General features: G+C 33.3%; 1 protein-coding gene across 1 annotated transcript in view; it reads right to left on the bottom strand.

Moving 5' to 3' along the window:
• Positions 1 to 18,388, bottom strand: part of LOC117181251 (receptor-type tyrosine-protein phosphatase N2) — a gene marked incomplete at its 3' end in the record, with an annotated part of 454,371 nt that continues 435,983 nt past the window's right edge. The window contains exon 14 of the mRNA XM_033373815.1: positions 1 to 268. Coding sequence (XP_033229706.1) covers positions 1 to 268 — 268 coding nt within the window. The remainder of the gene's footprint in view (positions 269 to 18,388) is intronic.

The raw sequence follows: 18,388 nt of genomic DNA, 5'->3' as shown, positions 1-18,388 counted from the left end.
GGAATTAGATAGTGCAGGCGTGGAACTGGTAATAGCAGCTTGAGGTTTTTCAGAAGGTGGAATAGGTAAAGCTTTTAGGATCGCATGAACTTCTTCGGCGACAGCCATAAGAACGAATTCAAATTGTTGTTTGGTAGAAACCATTCCAGGTCGATGATCTCTGATGTGCTCCAAGGTGGCAGCTATATCGATTTCCTTAGCACCTTTCGCCATTCGATTTAGCACCATGTCGATCAAACAGTACGTGCCAGTTCTTCCAGCTCCGTCACTATAATATAAACATAAGTGAACGTTGAAAAATCTAATTGGCCATATAGAAGCTCTTAAACCAAGCGCTTCAGTGCATAAATTTAATATGTAATGTAATTTTGCAGGTTTTATCTGGAAATTATATGTGGTTATTTTGGTTTGGTTAAAATTAAATGTAAACAATTACTCACCTCTTGTAAGTGACCATTATTGAGAACTAAAGCTCGGCCGTAATATTATTGTATTATAATTATTATATATATTTATATAAACAGGTCAAACAACTACTGTAGGGTCCCACAGGATTGCGTTCCAGGCAACCACCTGGGTGAATTAAAGAAATGAGCGGAGTTTACTAGGCTACAGTGGAAGGGGCAACATAGAATGAACAGCATCGAGTATGTGCCAGGTGTATGTTTATTATTACACTATTAAGCCATTTCCTTTTCCGGGTAGGCGTGACTCACTCGGTAGGGGAAAGGAGTAGTGTGTGGAAGGGATAGAGATTTTTCAGATTAATCCAGAATTCTCGTGCTATTTAAGTAAATAACACTTTCGTTCCGCAACACTGCTCCGACCCAGGTTGCTGATCAATCTCTCTAGCAATCACCCCAAGCGAAGAACCTCACGAAGTCGTTATGTAAGGTTCCCCACTTGGGTCCATTAGTGGCCGAGGTCTTTTGTTTCAGACGTTATTCACTCTACTGACACACTTTTTATTAACTATTTGCCGCCATACTTTCCTGTCCTGGCATACTTCTCTAGCTTCTTTTATGTCCATGCATTTTTTCATGCAGGCTCTTGTGTTTCTGTGACTTCTTATGTCTCTTCTAACTGGGGTCTCATTCACACATTCTAACCATTCTTTCCGCGGCCTACCTCTGGGCATGCTGCCATTTACTTTACCTTGATACACTTGTTTCGTTAATCGTTCATTTGGCATTCTCTCAACATGTCTAAACCATCTTAACCGATTTCTTTCCCATGTGTATACTAGCGTCTCTTCTGCACCACATTCTTTTAGAATTATCTCGTTACTTACTTTGTCCATCAGGGTTTTCCCGCATATTATGCGCATGAATCTCATGTGAATTGCGTTAATTTTACTCTTATCTTTTTCTTGATAAGTCCATGTCTCGCTACCGTATAGTACAGTCGGTACAAATATGGAATTATGTATTGCCATTTTAGCTTTATTTGATATATTTTTACTTCTGATAAGGGGACCTGCTCTACCAATAACCTTCTTACCTTCATTTATTCGTCTATCTAATTCCTCATCTATCTTCCCGTCTCTAGTCAATAAGCTACCAAGGTATACGAACTTATCAACTTTCAATTCTCTCATCATTTAATAAAATTATGGTATGTTTAGATTTAGATATTCGGCTTAAGAAATGAAAGGGTCCGAGTTGGTACCTGCATCCTTAAGAAATTAAAAGGTCCGGTTCCGAAAGCAGACCCTTCAAAACCTAAAGTGTACTCACAGTAAAAAAAAGGATCAATTTTGTTGCAGAGCATTTTGCTCCAACGATCATTTGACTCTCGAGATCATAATGATCTGTCTGTTTAGATCAGTTTGATCTTATTTTTTGGTTCATTTGTCAGACTGAACAAAATGGCCGCTAGTTCTTGGCGCCAGTATCATAACGACATAACCTAAAAATTGTATCTACCCTACCGAAAGAAATCTCTGAGTATATTATAAAGATTCTCTAGGGTCAGAGAAGCTCAGAGAAATTCTCCGCAGGCACTTAGGCAGATATATTCAAAGGGCCAGATAGTTCTTTAAAATGGTTTAAAGGCTTTAAAATGTGCTTTCCGAAATTGAAATAGAAATACGATCATAAATAAAAAGTAGAGAGGCCTTTGGTAAGCTTTTTGGTAAGAGATCCTTTGTTAAGCTTTCGGATTAAATTTTTGAAGTAGATTTTTTAAAATTTTATAGTTAACAGCCTAAAACATAATAATTCGGAATCTACGGGTTTCGATGATTTCAGATATCTAACTTTGTTTAAAAATGCTTAAAATTGGAATTAATACGACGTTTCTTGTAAATGGAATGAGATACGCCAAAAAAGAAAACATTTTTTAATTCGCCTAAAAAATGGTATATTAGCATACAAGTTATAATTATAAATAAGTATAATGAAAAAATTCATTAAATTAAAAAAAATGGTTAATAATTTGATGAGAAATTTAAAAAGGGAGAGTCGGATTAGCGACGGCCAATTACTGTAAATAACTCTGCCCGCCCGGTACGTGACGAATACAAAAGGAACATTATGTTACCGTCGCACCACTCTTAAAAGGACCACTAAACGGACCTTTAACAGGACCCAAATCTCTCAGACTATCTCTCAGTCTAAATGGTTTCTAATCGAATCTGCTTACAGTCTCAAATGGGCCAGGTTATTTCGCTAGAGAAATCTCAGAGATTTCTATCGGCAGGGTAACTGCACGTGAATGACAACTACACTTAACAGGTCGACTTTTCAATTACACTGCACGATCAGAAACCATAAAATGCTTGCAGATGAGATAAAGTACTCTAAGAACGACAGCCATCTTGGTTTGACTTTATACATGATCCCGAATCAGATCATTATGATCTCAAAAGTCGATAATTCACTCCGGCCAATCAAAATGCTCTTGAATTCGGTATCATTTTTGGTGCATATAAATATGATATTGATTTCGGTATCATTTTGAACACTTTTTTTTTACTGTGATGTTCTGGACCCGGACCCCTAAGAATATAAAATGTTATGATGCGTGTCTCGACCCTTACAAAAATAAAGAGTCCAGTCCGGAATCGGCTCCTTAAGGAACCTTTTAACCCTGGGTGCCACTAAAAAGGTTCCTAGAATTATATTGGTAAAATATACAAATTGATTAGTCACCATATGAGAGATAAGAAAAAAGAGAGAAAAAAAGAATGCGCATTTTGGGTAAAAACTGCAAAATTTGACTCAAATTAAAAAAATTTCATTGATTTTGTAGATTTTCATGAAAGTTAGAGTAAGAAGATTTTTCGAGCCATAGAATACTAATTTTGGGGTAAAATTCAGAAATTTGATTTAAATTCTGAAAATTTGATTCTTCTTTATCCATGATGTATCCCCTACGGGTTAACATGACTATCACTCCTTTCAATATTTCCGCCTACATATATTTATAAAATCTTATTCTTACTATTTACAGTTATTTACAATTCTTTGCATAAGATATTATATCTGTGATAGCGAATTATTAAAAGCGAGAGTGCGAGCGAGGGGGAGAGAGATCGCAAAAACGCAACCGCAGCTTAGTCTACTTATACCACTACATAACCATTACTTACAAATCTTTACGCTTCTAATCTAAGCGACTTCCGTTTATTTTTCTTTCACTTCTCTTGTAACTCCATTTTGCAATTTTTTCGTGCATTCTTTCTAATTCGCTCCTCTAGCACCCTGCAATTCCTACATCCATGCTTCCCCTAGAACACCCTTCTCTAGAATCTTTACCACATTCTCTTGCCAGCTTCTTTATCTTCCATTCCTCTCCTACATCCTTCCCACACATTCCACCATTGTTCCTTCACCCATTCATATATTCTTCACTTTCTGTTCTCTTCCTTTTCTTAATACATCCTCTCCCTTACCTCGATTCTCAATGTAAATCTTGCTATTCTGGTCTAACTAGTCTCTCTCCATTCCCTTTCTAAATACTTTGGTACTCCTTCCTTTTTTATCATCTTATAACATCTTATAACATCTTATAACAGGCTTTTCGACTAAAAAGTTGAATTTTCAACCAAAGACATAAGCGCTTATAAAAAAAATAAATAATTTTCTAACAATGTATTTTAACTTTTACCAAGTACTTAAATTATCCATGGAAAAAAATGATTTTTTAACAAAATAATTCAACTTTCAAACACAGAGATGATTTTTCAACTAAAAATATAAATGTTCAAGAAAAAAATGATTCTTTAACAAAGCCATTTAGCCAAATTTTCCAAACAAAATAATTGAAAACTTAATCACAAAATAAGAATTTAAAAAAAAAATTTGCCTTTTTATTTTAAAAAAATTGGTATTTCTACTTAAAAACGATGAATTTTTAAATTAAGAAGATAAATTTTCAATAAAGTAGTTGAATTGTTTGTTAAAAAATATTTTAGTTGACTTTAGTTGAATTTTCTATGAAATAGGTAATTTTCTAACAAAGTAGTAGAATATTCAACCAAAAATTATGCGTTTTTAACAACATAGCTAAATTTTCAAAAAAAAGTTGCATTTTAAGCCAAGAAAGGTAGAAAGTCAATTTTCTACGAAATAGTAAAATTCTCAACAAAATAGAAGAATTTTCTACCAAAATTTGTAAACACAGCACCGGAATCGTTTGACCCTTATCTCTAGGTTCTTTTTCACTTTTGCAAAAAAGTTATTTTTTAAACAATTACGTTGTAAATTAAAATTTAATCTTTATTATAAAAAAACAAAAAGTCCTATAGAAAAACTAAAAATAGTCCTGGATTGGTCTCTGCATTGTTAAAATTTTTTTTCTTTTACTGTAGATCCAGGTATGTTACGTTTCACATATTATTGTTAGTCTTAATTGTTTACCAAAATTGTTAAATAAATTCCTAAAAATTATAAACTATATAATTGTCTAAACAATTACTTTTTTCAAAAGATGAAAAAGAAACCTAGAGATATTGCCGAAAAAAGTCCAGAACTATCTTTAGTTTTTTGACAGGACGTTTAGCTTTTTTATTATAAAGTTTAAATATTAATTAACAACGTAATTGTTTAAAAAATAACTTTTTTGTTAGGTGAAAAAACGCGTAGAGATATGGCTTAGATGATTCCGGTGTTGTTTTTAGTTTTTGGCTAGGATTATTACTGCATTTTTTATTCAAGGTGGAATTTTCAAATATATGGTTTATGCATAGCTAACTTCTGAGTCGTGAATTTAGGAGGATATGGAACGACGTTACGGGATCTATAAAGTGTTAGAATATTTTAAATGACCCCAATGGATATGATAACATTGCAGAGAATTTAAATTATTTTAAGGAATTTTAAAAGCGCTCAAGTTATTTTAATCAATGTTAAAGGGTTTCAGAAAATATCCGAATTCATGTAGTTTTACGGGATTTTATAACATTTCAATAACTTTTAAAGAATTTATTAACAAGAATTGAGAAATTTTATATAATTTCAAACATTTACAAATATATCAAGGTGTTTCCGAAAATTTTAAAGAACTTTGAAGATTCAAGATGATAGGCAAGGAGTAGCTTTCATTTTGAATGAAAGAGCGAATTAGCATCTCGGAGATTATGATTTCGTATCTCCCAAGCTGCTGTGGGCTAGAATGAAAGTAGGAATCAGAACATTATTTATTATAGCATGCTACGTGCCAGTTGATAGTGATCCCAGAGAAGTAAAGGACGCCATCTCGGACACTTTAAATGACATAATAAGTATTTGCGATCATGTTGAAAGAATAATTCTGCTAGGAGATATGAATGGATGGGTAGGCATCCAAAATCAGAATACAGAAAAAATACTAGGTAATTTTGGGGATCCAAAAACAATCTATAAAGGAGGTGAATTAATTGGCTTATGCTTGCAAAGGGTCTGTTTATTACAAATACTTGGCTTAGTCATAAATGTATCTACATGTACATCTGCTCCAAAGGAAGTAGCCACAGTATAATTGACTCTGTTCTTGCGTATGAAAGACTAAGAGAGCTAGTGAAAGATATAAAGGGAATGGAGAAAAAGAAGAGTACAAAAAAAAACGCGAATCAAAATTCAGAAACTACAGAAACCGGATGTTCGAATACATTTTCAAAATAAGATAATCGAAAGCATAGATAGGGCAACCTGGGTTACATGTGCGATCGACGTGTGTGGTACCGTGGTTGTAGGAAGAGTGTCTGGTGATGTATGGTGGAATAATAAAATTCAGGCTGCCCCATCATCCAACAAAGCACGGTTCCGCTACACGTAATTAAAAAGAGTCAACCTATCAGACGGTTCGGCCCGACGATCTTCCATCTTGGATTCAAGGATGGAATTCAGGTGGCGGCGTATGGTGAGGGTACTCGGTATAGTGAGGGTGGTTGGGCCACTCCAGGTCGAACGCATGTGAGCATTGAATTGGCGGAAACATGCTTTGTTCGATTATGGGCTGCTCAAAAAGCAAAGAAAGAAGCGTACAGGAGAACTTTGAACATCGTAGGTCTTAGCAATGAGGAAAGCAATAGACGTATAAATGATCACAAGCACAAAAAGAGGATACTTAAATGATTAATTAGGGAAAGAAAATATAAAATTAGAGCAGAAGAAGAGAAGGCAGTACAAAACGACTTTAAATGAAGCAAGAATCTGCTTTATAAAGAAATGAAGGGAAATAAATGCACTGAATTTGTCAACATAAGAAATGTTAATGGAGAAATGCTTTACGATGCAGACGGCATACTTGACGCTTTCAGAGACTATTTTGAGGGACAATTCGGAAATAAGGTTATAGGACACCACAACTGCGATGTAGAGCAAGATGCGTTGGAAAATTAAATTGAGAAAGTCTGTGTCACTGAGGTTAGGGATATAATTGAGAACTTGAAAAACGGTAAAGCTGCCGGAGTATACTGTATTAAAGCTGAAATGTTAAATACGGTGGCGAGTACATAACACATAGACTGTGCGAATTGATAAATGTATGTTTCGAGATGGGAGACATCCCAGACGATTGGAAAACAGCGATTATCGTACCAATATACAAAAGAAAGGGAGATAAAAACGACTGCAATAATTACAGCGGGATTATCTTATAAAGTACCCTAAGTAAAATATATTCGAAAATGAAGTCAATGGATGTCTTCTACAGGCTATAAAAATAACATACACGGGCAACAAAGCGAGTGTAAGAGTAAACGGGAATTTTAGTGATAGTTTCGATATTATTCAAAGAGTTAGACAACGATGCGTTATGTCTGCATGGTTATTCATATTATTGATGGACAAGTGTTTAAGAATGGCTCTTTTAGACGAAGACGGTGTGGATCTCGAAACAGTGAGGGTACGTGGGTTAGCGTTCGCAGATGATAAGGTTATTATGACAGAGCCAATCGCAGACTTGCAAAGAATGTTGAATAACTGAATGCAAGCATGAAGAGCATGGAGCTTAAAATTAATTCAAATAAAACAAAAACTATGGTATCAGAAGGAAAAAGTGAGAAAACACCATGCAATATTGTATTAAATTTGAGAAAATTGAACAATATTATTAGTTCGTATACCTTGGTAGCTTATTTACTAGGGACGAGTGATAGATGAGGAGTTAGATAGACGAATAAACGAAGGTTAGAAGGTTATTGGCAGAGCCGGGCCCCTTATCAGAAGTAAAAATATATCAAGTAAATTTAAAATGGTAATACATAATTCTATAGTTGTACCGACTGTACTATACGGTAGCGAGACATGGGCATATAAAAAAAAAAGAGTAAATCTCAAGCAATTGACATGGGATTCTTGCGCATAATGTGCGGGAAAACTCTGATGGACAAAGTGAGTAACGAGATAATTCTGAAAGAATGTGGTACAGAAGAGACGCCAGTAGACACATGGGAAAGAAATTGGTTAAGATGGTTCGAGCATGTTGAGATAATGCCAAATGAACGACTAACGAAACAAGTGTATCAAGGTAAAGTAAATGGCAGCGTACCTAGAGACAGACCGCGGAAAGAATGGTTAGAATGTGTGATTGAGACCCGAGTTAGAAGAGACATAAAAAGCCACAGAAACATGAGAGTCTGCATGAAAAAATTCATGGACGTAAAGGAAGCTAGAGAAGTATGCTAGGACAGAAAAGTATGGTACCAAATAGTTAATAAAAAGAGTGCCAGTAGAGCGAATGACGCCTGAAACAAAATACCTTGGGCACTAATGCACCCAAGTAGAGAATCTGGCATAACGACTTTGTGAGGACCTTCAGTTGGGCTGATTGCTGGAGGGATTGATCAGCAACCTGGGTTGAAGCAGTGTTTCGGAATGAAAGTGTTATTTAAATAAATAACACGAGAATTTTGGATTAATCTAAAAATTAGACATTCCTGCCGCACATTACTCCCTTCTCCAGCGAGTGAGTCACGCCTAACCCGAAAGAGAAATGGCTTAATGGTGTAATAATAATGATAATAATAAAACCAGGTTTACCCGAGTAAAAGTTTAAGAAAAAGAATATTAATACTTGATGGTAGCTCTAAGAAAGCTTGAGCTTTCTTCTCATGACTTTGACGGCTATGTTGGCGGTAGCATTGCTACTGACAGATTTTCTCATGACAAATAGGCTGATAACGAAGAGGAGAGGGACTAAGCAGAACACCGAAACCCAAATAATAATGGAGAGCATATTAAAGATATTGAAACGCATGCCGCTTCCCAAGGATCGTCGGGGCGCCCCTGGAGCCGCAGCTGGGAGCCACGGCATGTGGGGCGGTGGCGATGGCGAGCTGCGAGCTGGTCAGGCAGATCTTACTAATCGAACAGCTGGCCAGCAAGAACATTTGCGACAAACGATAATCAGTGGAACATGAACTGTGCCTGCCGAGGATGCTTTGGCTAGTGTTAGCTATTTGCAGTCAACCACCTTGACAGAAATACTGTGGGAGATCATCAATTGGGATACCACAATGAAAAAGGAATTGGTGTGTCTCTATTACAAGTGCGAAGTTTGAAACGAAAATGGAAAAAGGATAAAATTTAAGAACGAAATTTGCTGCAAAGTATCCTTATATACAGAAAGTCGCACAAAGATATTTTATCGCTAAGGTGAAGAACATCAGGGGACTAATCTACACGTGACAGAAGACCGAGCAATGGAGATTAAACAACAGGTTGATTTGGCGTGGAAAAACGACGTAAATGAACATCAGTTACCACCACATCCTCCAGAGGTGTATGGCCGTATACAACCAGAGGCAGAAGCAGAGGTTTAGCAACCAAAAAAACGACAAAAATGGACGTTCCATATTAAGAGAGAGGTTATGCGCCTTTATTTTTTGGCAGAGAAATGTGGGCAAAGTGTGAGGACGGAACATCGTAGACTCTTCTTACTTAAATATCCAGAACTAGCCACAAAAATAAATTAGAAGAATCTGCCAGATCAGAAACGCTTAATATCTGTAAACAGATTGCTTTCGGCTGTTAAAATAGCTGCTATCAAACTGGAAGTGGAACAACAGCTGTCTATTGATAAACTCGTCCTGAAAGATGTGGTCAACGAAGACTTGATTGAAGTTGAAGGCATGGGCGCTAGGGATAATGAACATCATGTACCTGGTCCACTTGAACCATATCTGGATATTAATAACGATGATGTGCATAGCGAAATCCCAGAAAAACTACAGCACCTTGAAAGGAATTTTGGTCATGCTTAACTGGAGTTCGGATATGTAGAATCAACACTAAGGCATTCTCTGACCAAAATAAAAAAACTGCCAAACTAGGACTGCAAATGCAGTTTTTGTCCCACCAAGGAATCGAGATCTACCATGTAAGATCAGGTTGAATATGGATGTCATTAAATTAAGGCACAGATTGGGTCGATTAACTCAATATAAAAAAGAAAATATAAACAGAAAGCTGATGAACCATGTTACTAAAATCATCCACCCTCGGGACATCGAGACATTAACACCAGCAATATTGGATGAAATTTTAGACTCTCAACGACAGAGACTTGATGTTCTTACTGGCAGACTGCGTCGATACAAGAAAAGTTATGCACGAAGGCAACAAAACCAAAACTTTCAGACAGTTGAAAGAAGGTTCTATCGTGAATAGAGATTAAAGCCAAATAACCACCAAGGCACCGAAGTCCCTTGATAAAACTAATTACTGGTCAGGTGTTTGGGGAAAAATGAAAAGATGCAATTTGGACACTGCGTGGTCCAAACTGGAGGAAGCAAGGTCAAGCAATAGCCCTGAAATGCAACTGACGCACATCACAGCTTTGAATGTTTCAGCGGTCTTGAAAAGGACAAGTAACTGTAAAGCGCCAGGTCTGAACATGGTGCACAACTTCTGGTACAATTATCTGACAAGTGCGTATCTTGCGTCGGCAAGGTGTTTTCAGAAGATCGTTGGACACCCAGATCTGATGCCCGGCTTTATGATCCAGGGTACTACGTATATGTTACCTAAAAAACCAGATGCTCAAATTCTATCTGAATTTCGACCAATAGCCTGTCTTTCAACGATTTATAAATGACTTTCTAAGTCATGCAGTGAGGCTCTGGGGTACAAGAATCAAGCACTTTGATCATAGACAATCAAGGATAACCAGATCAATACGCATTACGACGAGTATATTTCAAGGATACTCCTTCAGTGCACTATGGTTCTGTTTAGCGGTGAACCACTTAAACAAAACACTAAACAGCATGTCTGATTGATGGGAATGATTTTAGATGTTTTAAACAAATTTTCATGGGGTTTGAAAGAATTGACTAGAATTTAGTAAGATATGGAACGATTTTATAACATCCAAAATGTTCTATTATAATATCAGTAAAAGGGTATTATGATAATATAAGCAAAAATATATTACAATTTTCCAAGAGATTCTAGATATTACGGGATCATATGATATTTCAATACATTTTAAATACTTCATTCGTAAGAATTTCGGTAATTTCGTATGCTATCAAAGGTATTCAAAGATTTTGAAAATTTTAGAACAATTTTAAAAATCACAAGGATTTTTCCACTTTTTAAAAAATTATAACAAATTATCAATCGCTTTAAAAAAATCCTAGCGATTTAAAAATATTTTACAAGATAATAATTATCTTATACTATGGCAGTTTAAGAATACTTTAATTAATTTAAGTGATTACAAAAGATATGAAAGATATTAGGGTGTTTTTTTTTAAATTCGGAATAATTTGAAAGAGTTTAAAAAATTTCAAGGCATTTGTAATATTTTAGGGCATTTTAAAAAGATTTCAAGGAATTTTTAGTTCGTTTTAATTATTTATTGAGATGTCAAAAGATTTAGTCTATTTGAGGGTATTTTAAATAATTCCAAGAGATTTGATAAGACTTTCGACGATTTCAATGATTTGAAAAGATCTTAAAAACTGTCAAGGTACAGCTGTCAAAAATTAAAAAACTTTCAAAGATTTTTTAAAGATTTAAATGATTTTATAATGTTAAAAAAATCACAGTGGTTTAAATAATGTACTAGAATTTATGAAGGTATAGAACGATTTTATAGAATGCATTAAGTTGTACACTAGCTATTTTAAAAGATTCCAAGAGATTTGAACAGACTTCTGAGGATTTAAATGATTTGAAGTAATTTGAGAAGAACTCAAGTTATTTTAAAAAAATTGTGCAGGATTTAAGGAAATATCATGAAATTTTATTGTATGGTATGGAATTCTAAAGTATTTTAATGTATTTCAATGAATTTATACACAAGAAGTGAGGGCTTTTCGAAGAGTTTGAAACTTTTGAAGATATTTTCAAATATTTGTTGCAATTCACTCGAAATTTACCCTGAATTTTTTTAAATTCTTTGGAATTCTCTTAAATTCTGTTTCATTTGCTGATGTTTGGCTGATGTTTAGCACAACAATGATAATATTATATAATAATAAATGATAATAATGATTTCAAATGATTAATTTTATATATTAGTTAATTAACATTATTTTTTTATTTAACTTTTTAAATGGCGAAACCGGTTTTTTATCGTAGCCACGGACTAAGTCAAGTGACTGTTGAGATAAAGCTGTTAGAAATAAATATAATACGATTTTTAAAATCTTTTAACGGGATGTTTAATTATAATGATCAATATTATTATTATTATATTTATACCTACAAAAATATTATTAACATTTATGAAATTTAAATGAGATTGAAATCAAATTTAAAATTCTATTTAACGTCCAATCCTCAAGTTAATATGAAGATTTCTTCAAAATAAAACCAAGAATCTAACAATAAAATTGGGACAACCACCTAACCACCTTGCTCGTAGTTCAAATTTTGTCGTTAGATTCGTGCTTTTATTTTCAGGAATTCTTCACATTAAAAATATTATTGTTTATATTATTATATCTAATGATACAATTAAAAGTTTTTACAATAAATTAATGTAGTATTTGTAAACTACAAAAAATGTACAAAATGGTCCATTTTTGTTTCAAATACATAACAGTATTATGCAAACTTTGTAAATTAGTAACTTTTATAATGAGCTTAATGGTATTATTTATTAGATCAACTATCCAACTTTATGTGATATAATGAAGATTAATGTAGAACTTTAGTCTTAATGTTAATCAAAGATTAAGACATTTATAACTGCTGGCTTCCTCAGTTTCTCAGGGGAGCAGAGCGAGAGTTTGGTGTACGTCTAAAATTTGGGATTAGGAGTAAAAGCGGGTTGAGTTGAGACGGGAGCCAGATCGGGTTGAGTTCATTCGCTTCTACTATGACGCTCATTCATTCCGTTTCCGCTAACGTCACTTTTCAAAGTCTTCTTTGCGTTGACAAGAAAACTGAAACCGCAGCTCTTCTGCAACTCATTCTACACCGCATTTATTCTCGTCCCGTCAAATAATGGTTTGAAAGTGGCTTTATGAGGAACCTATTTTAGGTTCTGGTTTCTCACGAATGGTACAGGTACAAAATTGATTCTCTAAGGGCCGCTTGCACCAACCTCAATTGAATCATTGGTTAACTGACAGCGGGTAAATGTAATGCTATAGTTAATCGTCGATTATCCTGTCGCGCATTCCACCACGTTTTTGGAGGTCCCGGTCAGCGAACCAGATAGTCGTTTCGAAATAACTCCTGTTTTACATTTAATCATTCGCGTGATTGGCTACTTATCGGTCGAGTGGAAAGCAAAGCAATATGGCCGTGCGCACCAAATCCAGATAAGGTTCACTCCATGCTCGTCTTTACACTAACCTAAAAAAAGTGAATTTTTATGTTTGTTTTTGTTCGTATTATATTTCTGTTTTATTCGTGTTATCTGTGATAAGATGTCAGACAAAAAGTAAGATCGCCTAATTTTCTTTCTGCGGAAAAAGACTCGCTACTAAAAATAGTTACAACATATAAAGGAATCATTGAAAATAAAAAAACTCATTCTGTAAATGTGAAAGTGAAAAATAATTGCTGGGAAAAAATAGCAATTGAATTTAATTGCACTGAAGGAAGAGTGCATCGTGATGCGAAAGGCTTAAAAAGCGTATGGGAAAATTTAAAGCGGAGAACCACCCGGGAAACAAAAATCCATTCACTTGCTTTTGAATGGGTTTTGAGGTCTTCTGAATTGCGTATCTGTCACTGGCATTCCAGATACTCGCCCACAGGTTAGAGTGAGTTTTGAATGAGAAATCAACTTTTTTAATCGGGCACATAATTTTTTCTCGGACCCATTCAGTAGCGATTATACATCAGCATTAACCGATAGAGGAACGATAATTTCGATAAAAAATTAGTAATTTAAATAAAACAAATTAAATTTTAATAGTTAAAATTATTTATTAAAAAATAGTTCAATTGGCAACATTTAAGAAAATCCTGGCATACATGCAGTCTATTTTTATTTACAGACTATTTATTTTTAGGCATTTTAATTGATTTTGCTGAACATTTTTTTTGGCATAATAGCATAACACCACATCAGAATGCTAAAAATTTATTTATTTCACATTCACCATATATGAATCTTAAATTTACAAAAACTAACACTAACGTTTTATCTTATCGAAATTACCTTGACCAAAAATGCGGGTATTGAAAGTCTTAACATTTGGCCATTTGTGATGCAAATGGATATAAGCTAAATGCGGAGTTTGTTTCTAACACGTGGACTCCCTGCAGCCATTATCATGTGCACTGAATAAGATGAATGTCACTCACTGGCCCTTAATTCAGTGTAAATCTTGTAATTCCTGTACAGGACAATCTAATAAGACTACTTTAAACAAGGAATTACAACTAAATAATCATTGACTTTATAAATAAATTGTCGCATCAATTATAATTTATTACAATATTATTTAATTTGAATTCCTGTAATTTTTGATCAACCAACATTGTACTATTCAAATTTATTATCTCATACTTGTCATTTGAAACAATTAATTCTTTAAAATTTTAATCTGCATAGTCCACTCAGTTGAACACAGCCTGAGGTAACCTACAATTGGCAGATTCACGCTTATTGAAAATTGATATGTGCGCATCGCATTTTTATCATTGGGTGTGATCTTTTAAGAACTCCATTTCATATTGAATCTCAAGCCATTCATATGCACATTAATGATTCGTAGAATGCTCATAGGAATTATTTCAGGTTATTCAGTCTTATTCAACTCTATTCACTCAGCATTTTTACGAATGTGGAATGGCAGTTTTAAAGCACCGCACACAGGTGACCGATTAAAAATGTAGACAACCGATTGCATTCTTATTATTTTAACCTGTAAATGACAGATACGCAATTCAAACCGACTCTCTTTCTATCGGTTCTTTTTTCCTGGGCAGAAAGCATTTGGCGGAAGTGAAAAAGCAAGTGCATCTGACAGGTAAAATGCAATATGTACTTTTTGTAGATGTTTTTCAATTAGATTAAAATATGTGCATATGTGTATTTAAGATTGTCCAAAAAAAAGCCACCACAAGTTTCTTTTTTCGAAATTAGAATATTAACACGTACCACCGGGTACTTCAAAATCCCATTTAATTAACACGGAGAAGTTTTTAATTTCCAAAAAATTCTTTTCTTTCCAACCCACCATCCCCGCAGCGCCCCAAATATGACACAAAAATAGAAAAAATCACATTTTTACGCATTATTGTTAATTTTGAGCAATTTTCATCGTCTTGTTCATACGAATAAATGCTAATGGACAGTTTAAATCTTTACTATGCATTTTTAAACAATTTTCAATTGTTAAATTAAATGTTAATTAGATATCTACTTTTTTTAAATTGGTATCCTATGCTACTGTTTGTTGAATAATTACATAATTTTTATACATTACTCCTAATGTTAAAAAAATATCTATGTATTTTTATAATTTTTATTTGCTGAACCTGTTCTAACAAAAAGTAGCATAGGATACCAATTTTAAAAAAGTAGAAATCTCTGGCTCAATTTTTAGAAAATTAAAAAATGAACAATAAGCATTAGTTTAAATAAGTACATAATGTTTATCGAGATATTTACTAGTTAAAACAGTAATAAGCAGTTACATTTCAATCAGAAAATACGATTGTTTATTACATTTTTTGCGAATAAATAATTGTTTAAATAAGTTACATTTGCTTAAACAATTCAAAATTGTTTGAAAATTCATAGTAAATATTCAAATGGTCCATTAGCAATTATATGTATGAACAAGAGGACGGAAATTCCTCAAAAGTAACAATAATACGTAAAAATGTAGTTTTTTTTTATTATTGAGTCATATTTGTGGCGCTGTGGGGAGGCTGGGTTGGACATAAAAGATATAAGTATGTATTTATTTCGTACATACTCCTCTTTAATCTTTAAACAGTTGGGCCCGTTTTGATGAAACCCTTGAACATGAGTTCAATTTTTCGAAAATTCAAAATTTCCTCATGTTAATTAAATGAGATTTTGAAGTGCCCGGTTAATATCCGGTGTTAATATTCGAATTTCGAAAAAATAAAAATGTCCAGTCGTAGCAATAAGGTTTGTACAATATCTAATTTATTGCAAATATATATTTTCTGTTATAAAAGTAGAATCGTAAATTTCATGAGTATTTGTTTGATTTATATGAAATTTACGCACTCGCTAAAGTAAATTTCATGGAAATTAAAAAAGTTCTCATAAAATTTACGTCTAGTCGTAGCAATAAGGTTTCTACAATGTCGAATTTATTGCAAATTTATATTTTCTGCTATGAAAGTAGAGTCGTAAATTTCATGGGAATTTTTTTGATTTCAATAAAATTTACGCACTTGCTAAAGTAAATTTAATGGAAATTAAAAAAATTCTCATGAAATTTACGTCTAGTCGTAGTAATAGGGTTTCTACAATGTCTAATTTTTTGCAAATGTATATTTTCTGTTATAAAAGTCGAGTCGTAAATTTCGTGAAAATTTACTTCTAGTCGTAGCAATAAGGTTTCTACAATGTCTAATTTATTACAAATATATATTTTCTGTTATAAAAGTAGAGTCGTAAATTTCCTGAGAATTTTTACTGGCATGTATTCGGCACTTAAACGGCTACTGGCACTATAATTAACTTTTAAAAAAAGGTCTAATATGCACTGATATGCTTTTAAAACATGACTTGGAATATTACGAAGTACAAAATACTTCTCTATGTGATTCTATCAGGCTTTTAATGGTGAAGTGTAATTCAATTTATCGAACTGAAATTCGAAGTTCTGCATTGAAAGTTGCCTTAAAGGGAATCTATTAGGTTTTGCTTTTTTACGAATTATATAAAGTTGAAAAATGCTGCTCTAGCCTAGCAGGTACTATTATCGATTTGAATGGCTAATCAAAATTTAATAATCAGGTTCAAACTCAAAATTATGCTTTCAAAGTGGTTCTACGAGAGACCAATTATGTTCTGCTTTCTCGCAAATGGCACAAGTACAAAATTGCCTATCTAAAAGTTTCTGTTAGCAATTTGCATGCGAACTTGAATTAAACTTAATTGAATTAAAACTCAAAATAATGCTTTCAAGGTGGCTCTACGATGAACCCGTTAGGTTCTGCTTTCTCGCGAATGACACGAAAATTACAAAATTGCCTCTATAAGAGGTTCTGTTAGGAATTTTCATGGATACTCGGGTTTAAATTAATTTGATTAAGACTCAAAATAATATTTTCAAAGTGGTTCTACGAGGCACGTATTAGGTTCTGCTTTTTCACGAATGAAGCAAGTTGAAAACTCCTGCTCTGGCAGGTTCTATCGGGAATTTTAATGGCAAATCGGAATTAAATTAATCAGGTTAAAACTAAAAATAATGCTTTCAGAGTGGCTCTACTAGGCACCTATTGGGCTCTGATTTTTCCCGAATGTCGCAAGTACAAAATAGCTCCTCTAAAATTTTTTATTAGGAACTAAATAATTCAGTTTCTAAATAAACAGATTAAGCAATTAATCCTTGAAAGTTGTTCTATTAGCTTTCTATTAGGTTCTTTTTCATCGAAATTCGCACAAGTAAAAAATTGCTTCTCTAATAGGATCTACTGGGATTGTTAGTGAAGAATCGGGAGTAAATTAATTGGATTAAAATGCTAAGTTCCTGAATAAAAAATAATATATTTTAGGTAAACAAGTTTTTTACCATGGGCATTGTACAAAATAAAATGAAAATTAAAATAAGTTGTAACTTGTAGTAAATGTGCTTTTATAACTCGCACATAACTTATGCATAACTTATACATAACTTATACATAACTTATACATAACTGTTACATATTTTCAATTACTGATTAAGAATTGTTACTAAAAATTAAAAACTTAGTTAAAAGTTTTATAAAATAATTATATCAATCGAAAACTGTGAATTTTATAGAGGTTTTTTTATAGCAGAAAACGTTTTTTCCTAATGTTAAAGGAGGGGAGAGAAGTGTTCCTTTTTTCAGATTTCAATAGGAACATTTTGTGGTGTTTGTCCAAATTTAGTCGTTAGATTCTTGACTTTATTTTCAGGAATTCTTTTCATTAAGAAAGCATTTTTAAATAATTGGAGAAATTAAAAAACTGGGCGTTTTATGGAGGTTTTTGTATTACAGAAAATTGCTTTTTTCATCAAGATTATTAAAGTGTTTTGGCACTTGACATTTCTTAATTTATTCTTTATGAACTATTGATAGTTTATAAACTTTTTAATATTTTGAGAAAAAGAATATCCAACCGTTTTTTTAAATAAGTAAAATTTAATACAAATTTTTTTAAATATTTCTTTTTATTATAGTCTCTCGAAATTTTTCAATTATATTTAGAACTATTCATTGAACATGACCGAAATTTTGTAGCGAAGATCCAGTGGCGGACTAGGTATCCAGAGGCGCGGCCAGGGATCCAATACTGGGGGCGACTACTAAAACAAAGG

This window comes from Belonocnema kinseyi, chromosome 10, assembly GCF_010883055.1.
Source record: "Belonocnema kinseyi isolate 2016_QV_RU_SX_M_011 chromosome 10, B_treatae_v1, whole genome shotgun sequence".
In the NCBI taxonomy this organism is placed as follows: domain Eukaryota; kingdom Metazoa; phylum Arthropoda; class Insecta; order Hymenoptera; family Cynipidae; genus Belonocnema; species Belonocnema kinseyi.
Note: the sequence above shows the minus strand (reverse complement) of the source record. Positions and strands in the feature narration are given on the sequence as shown.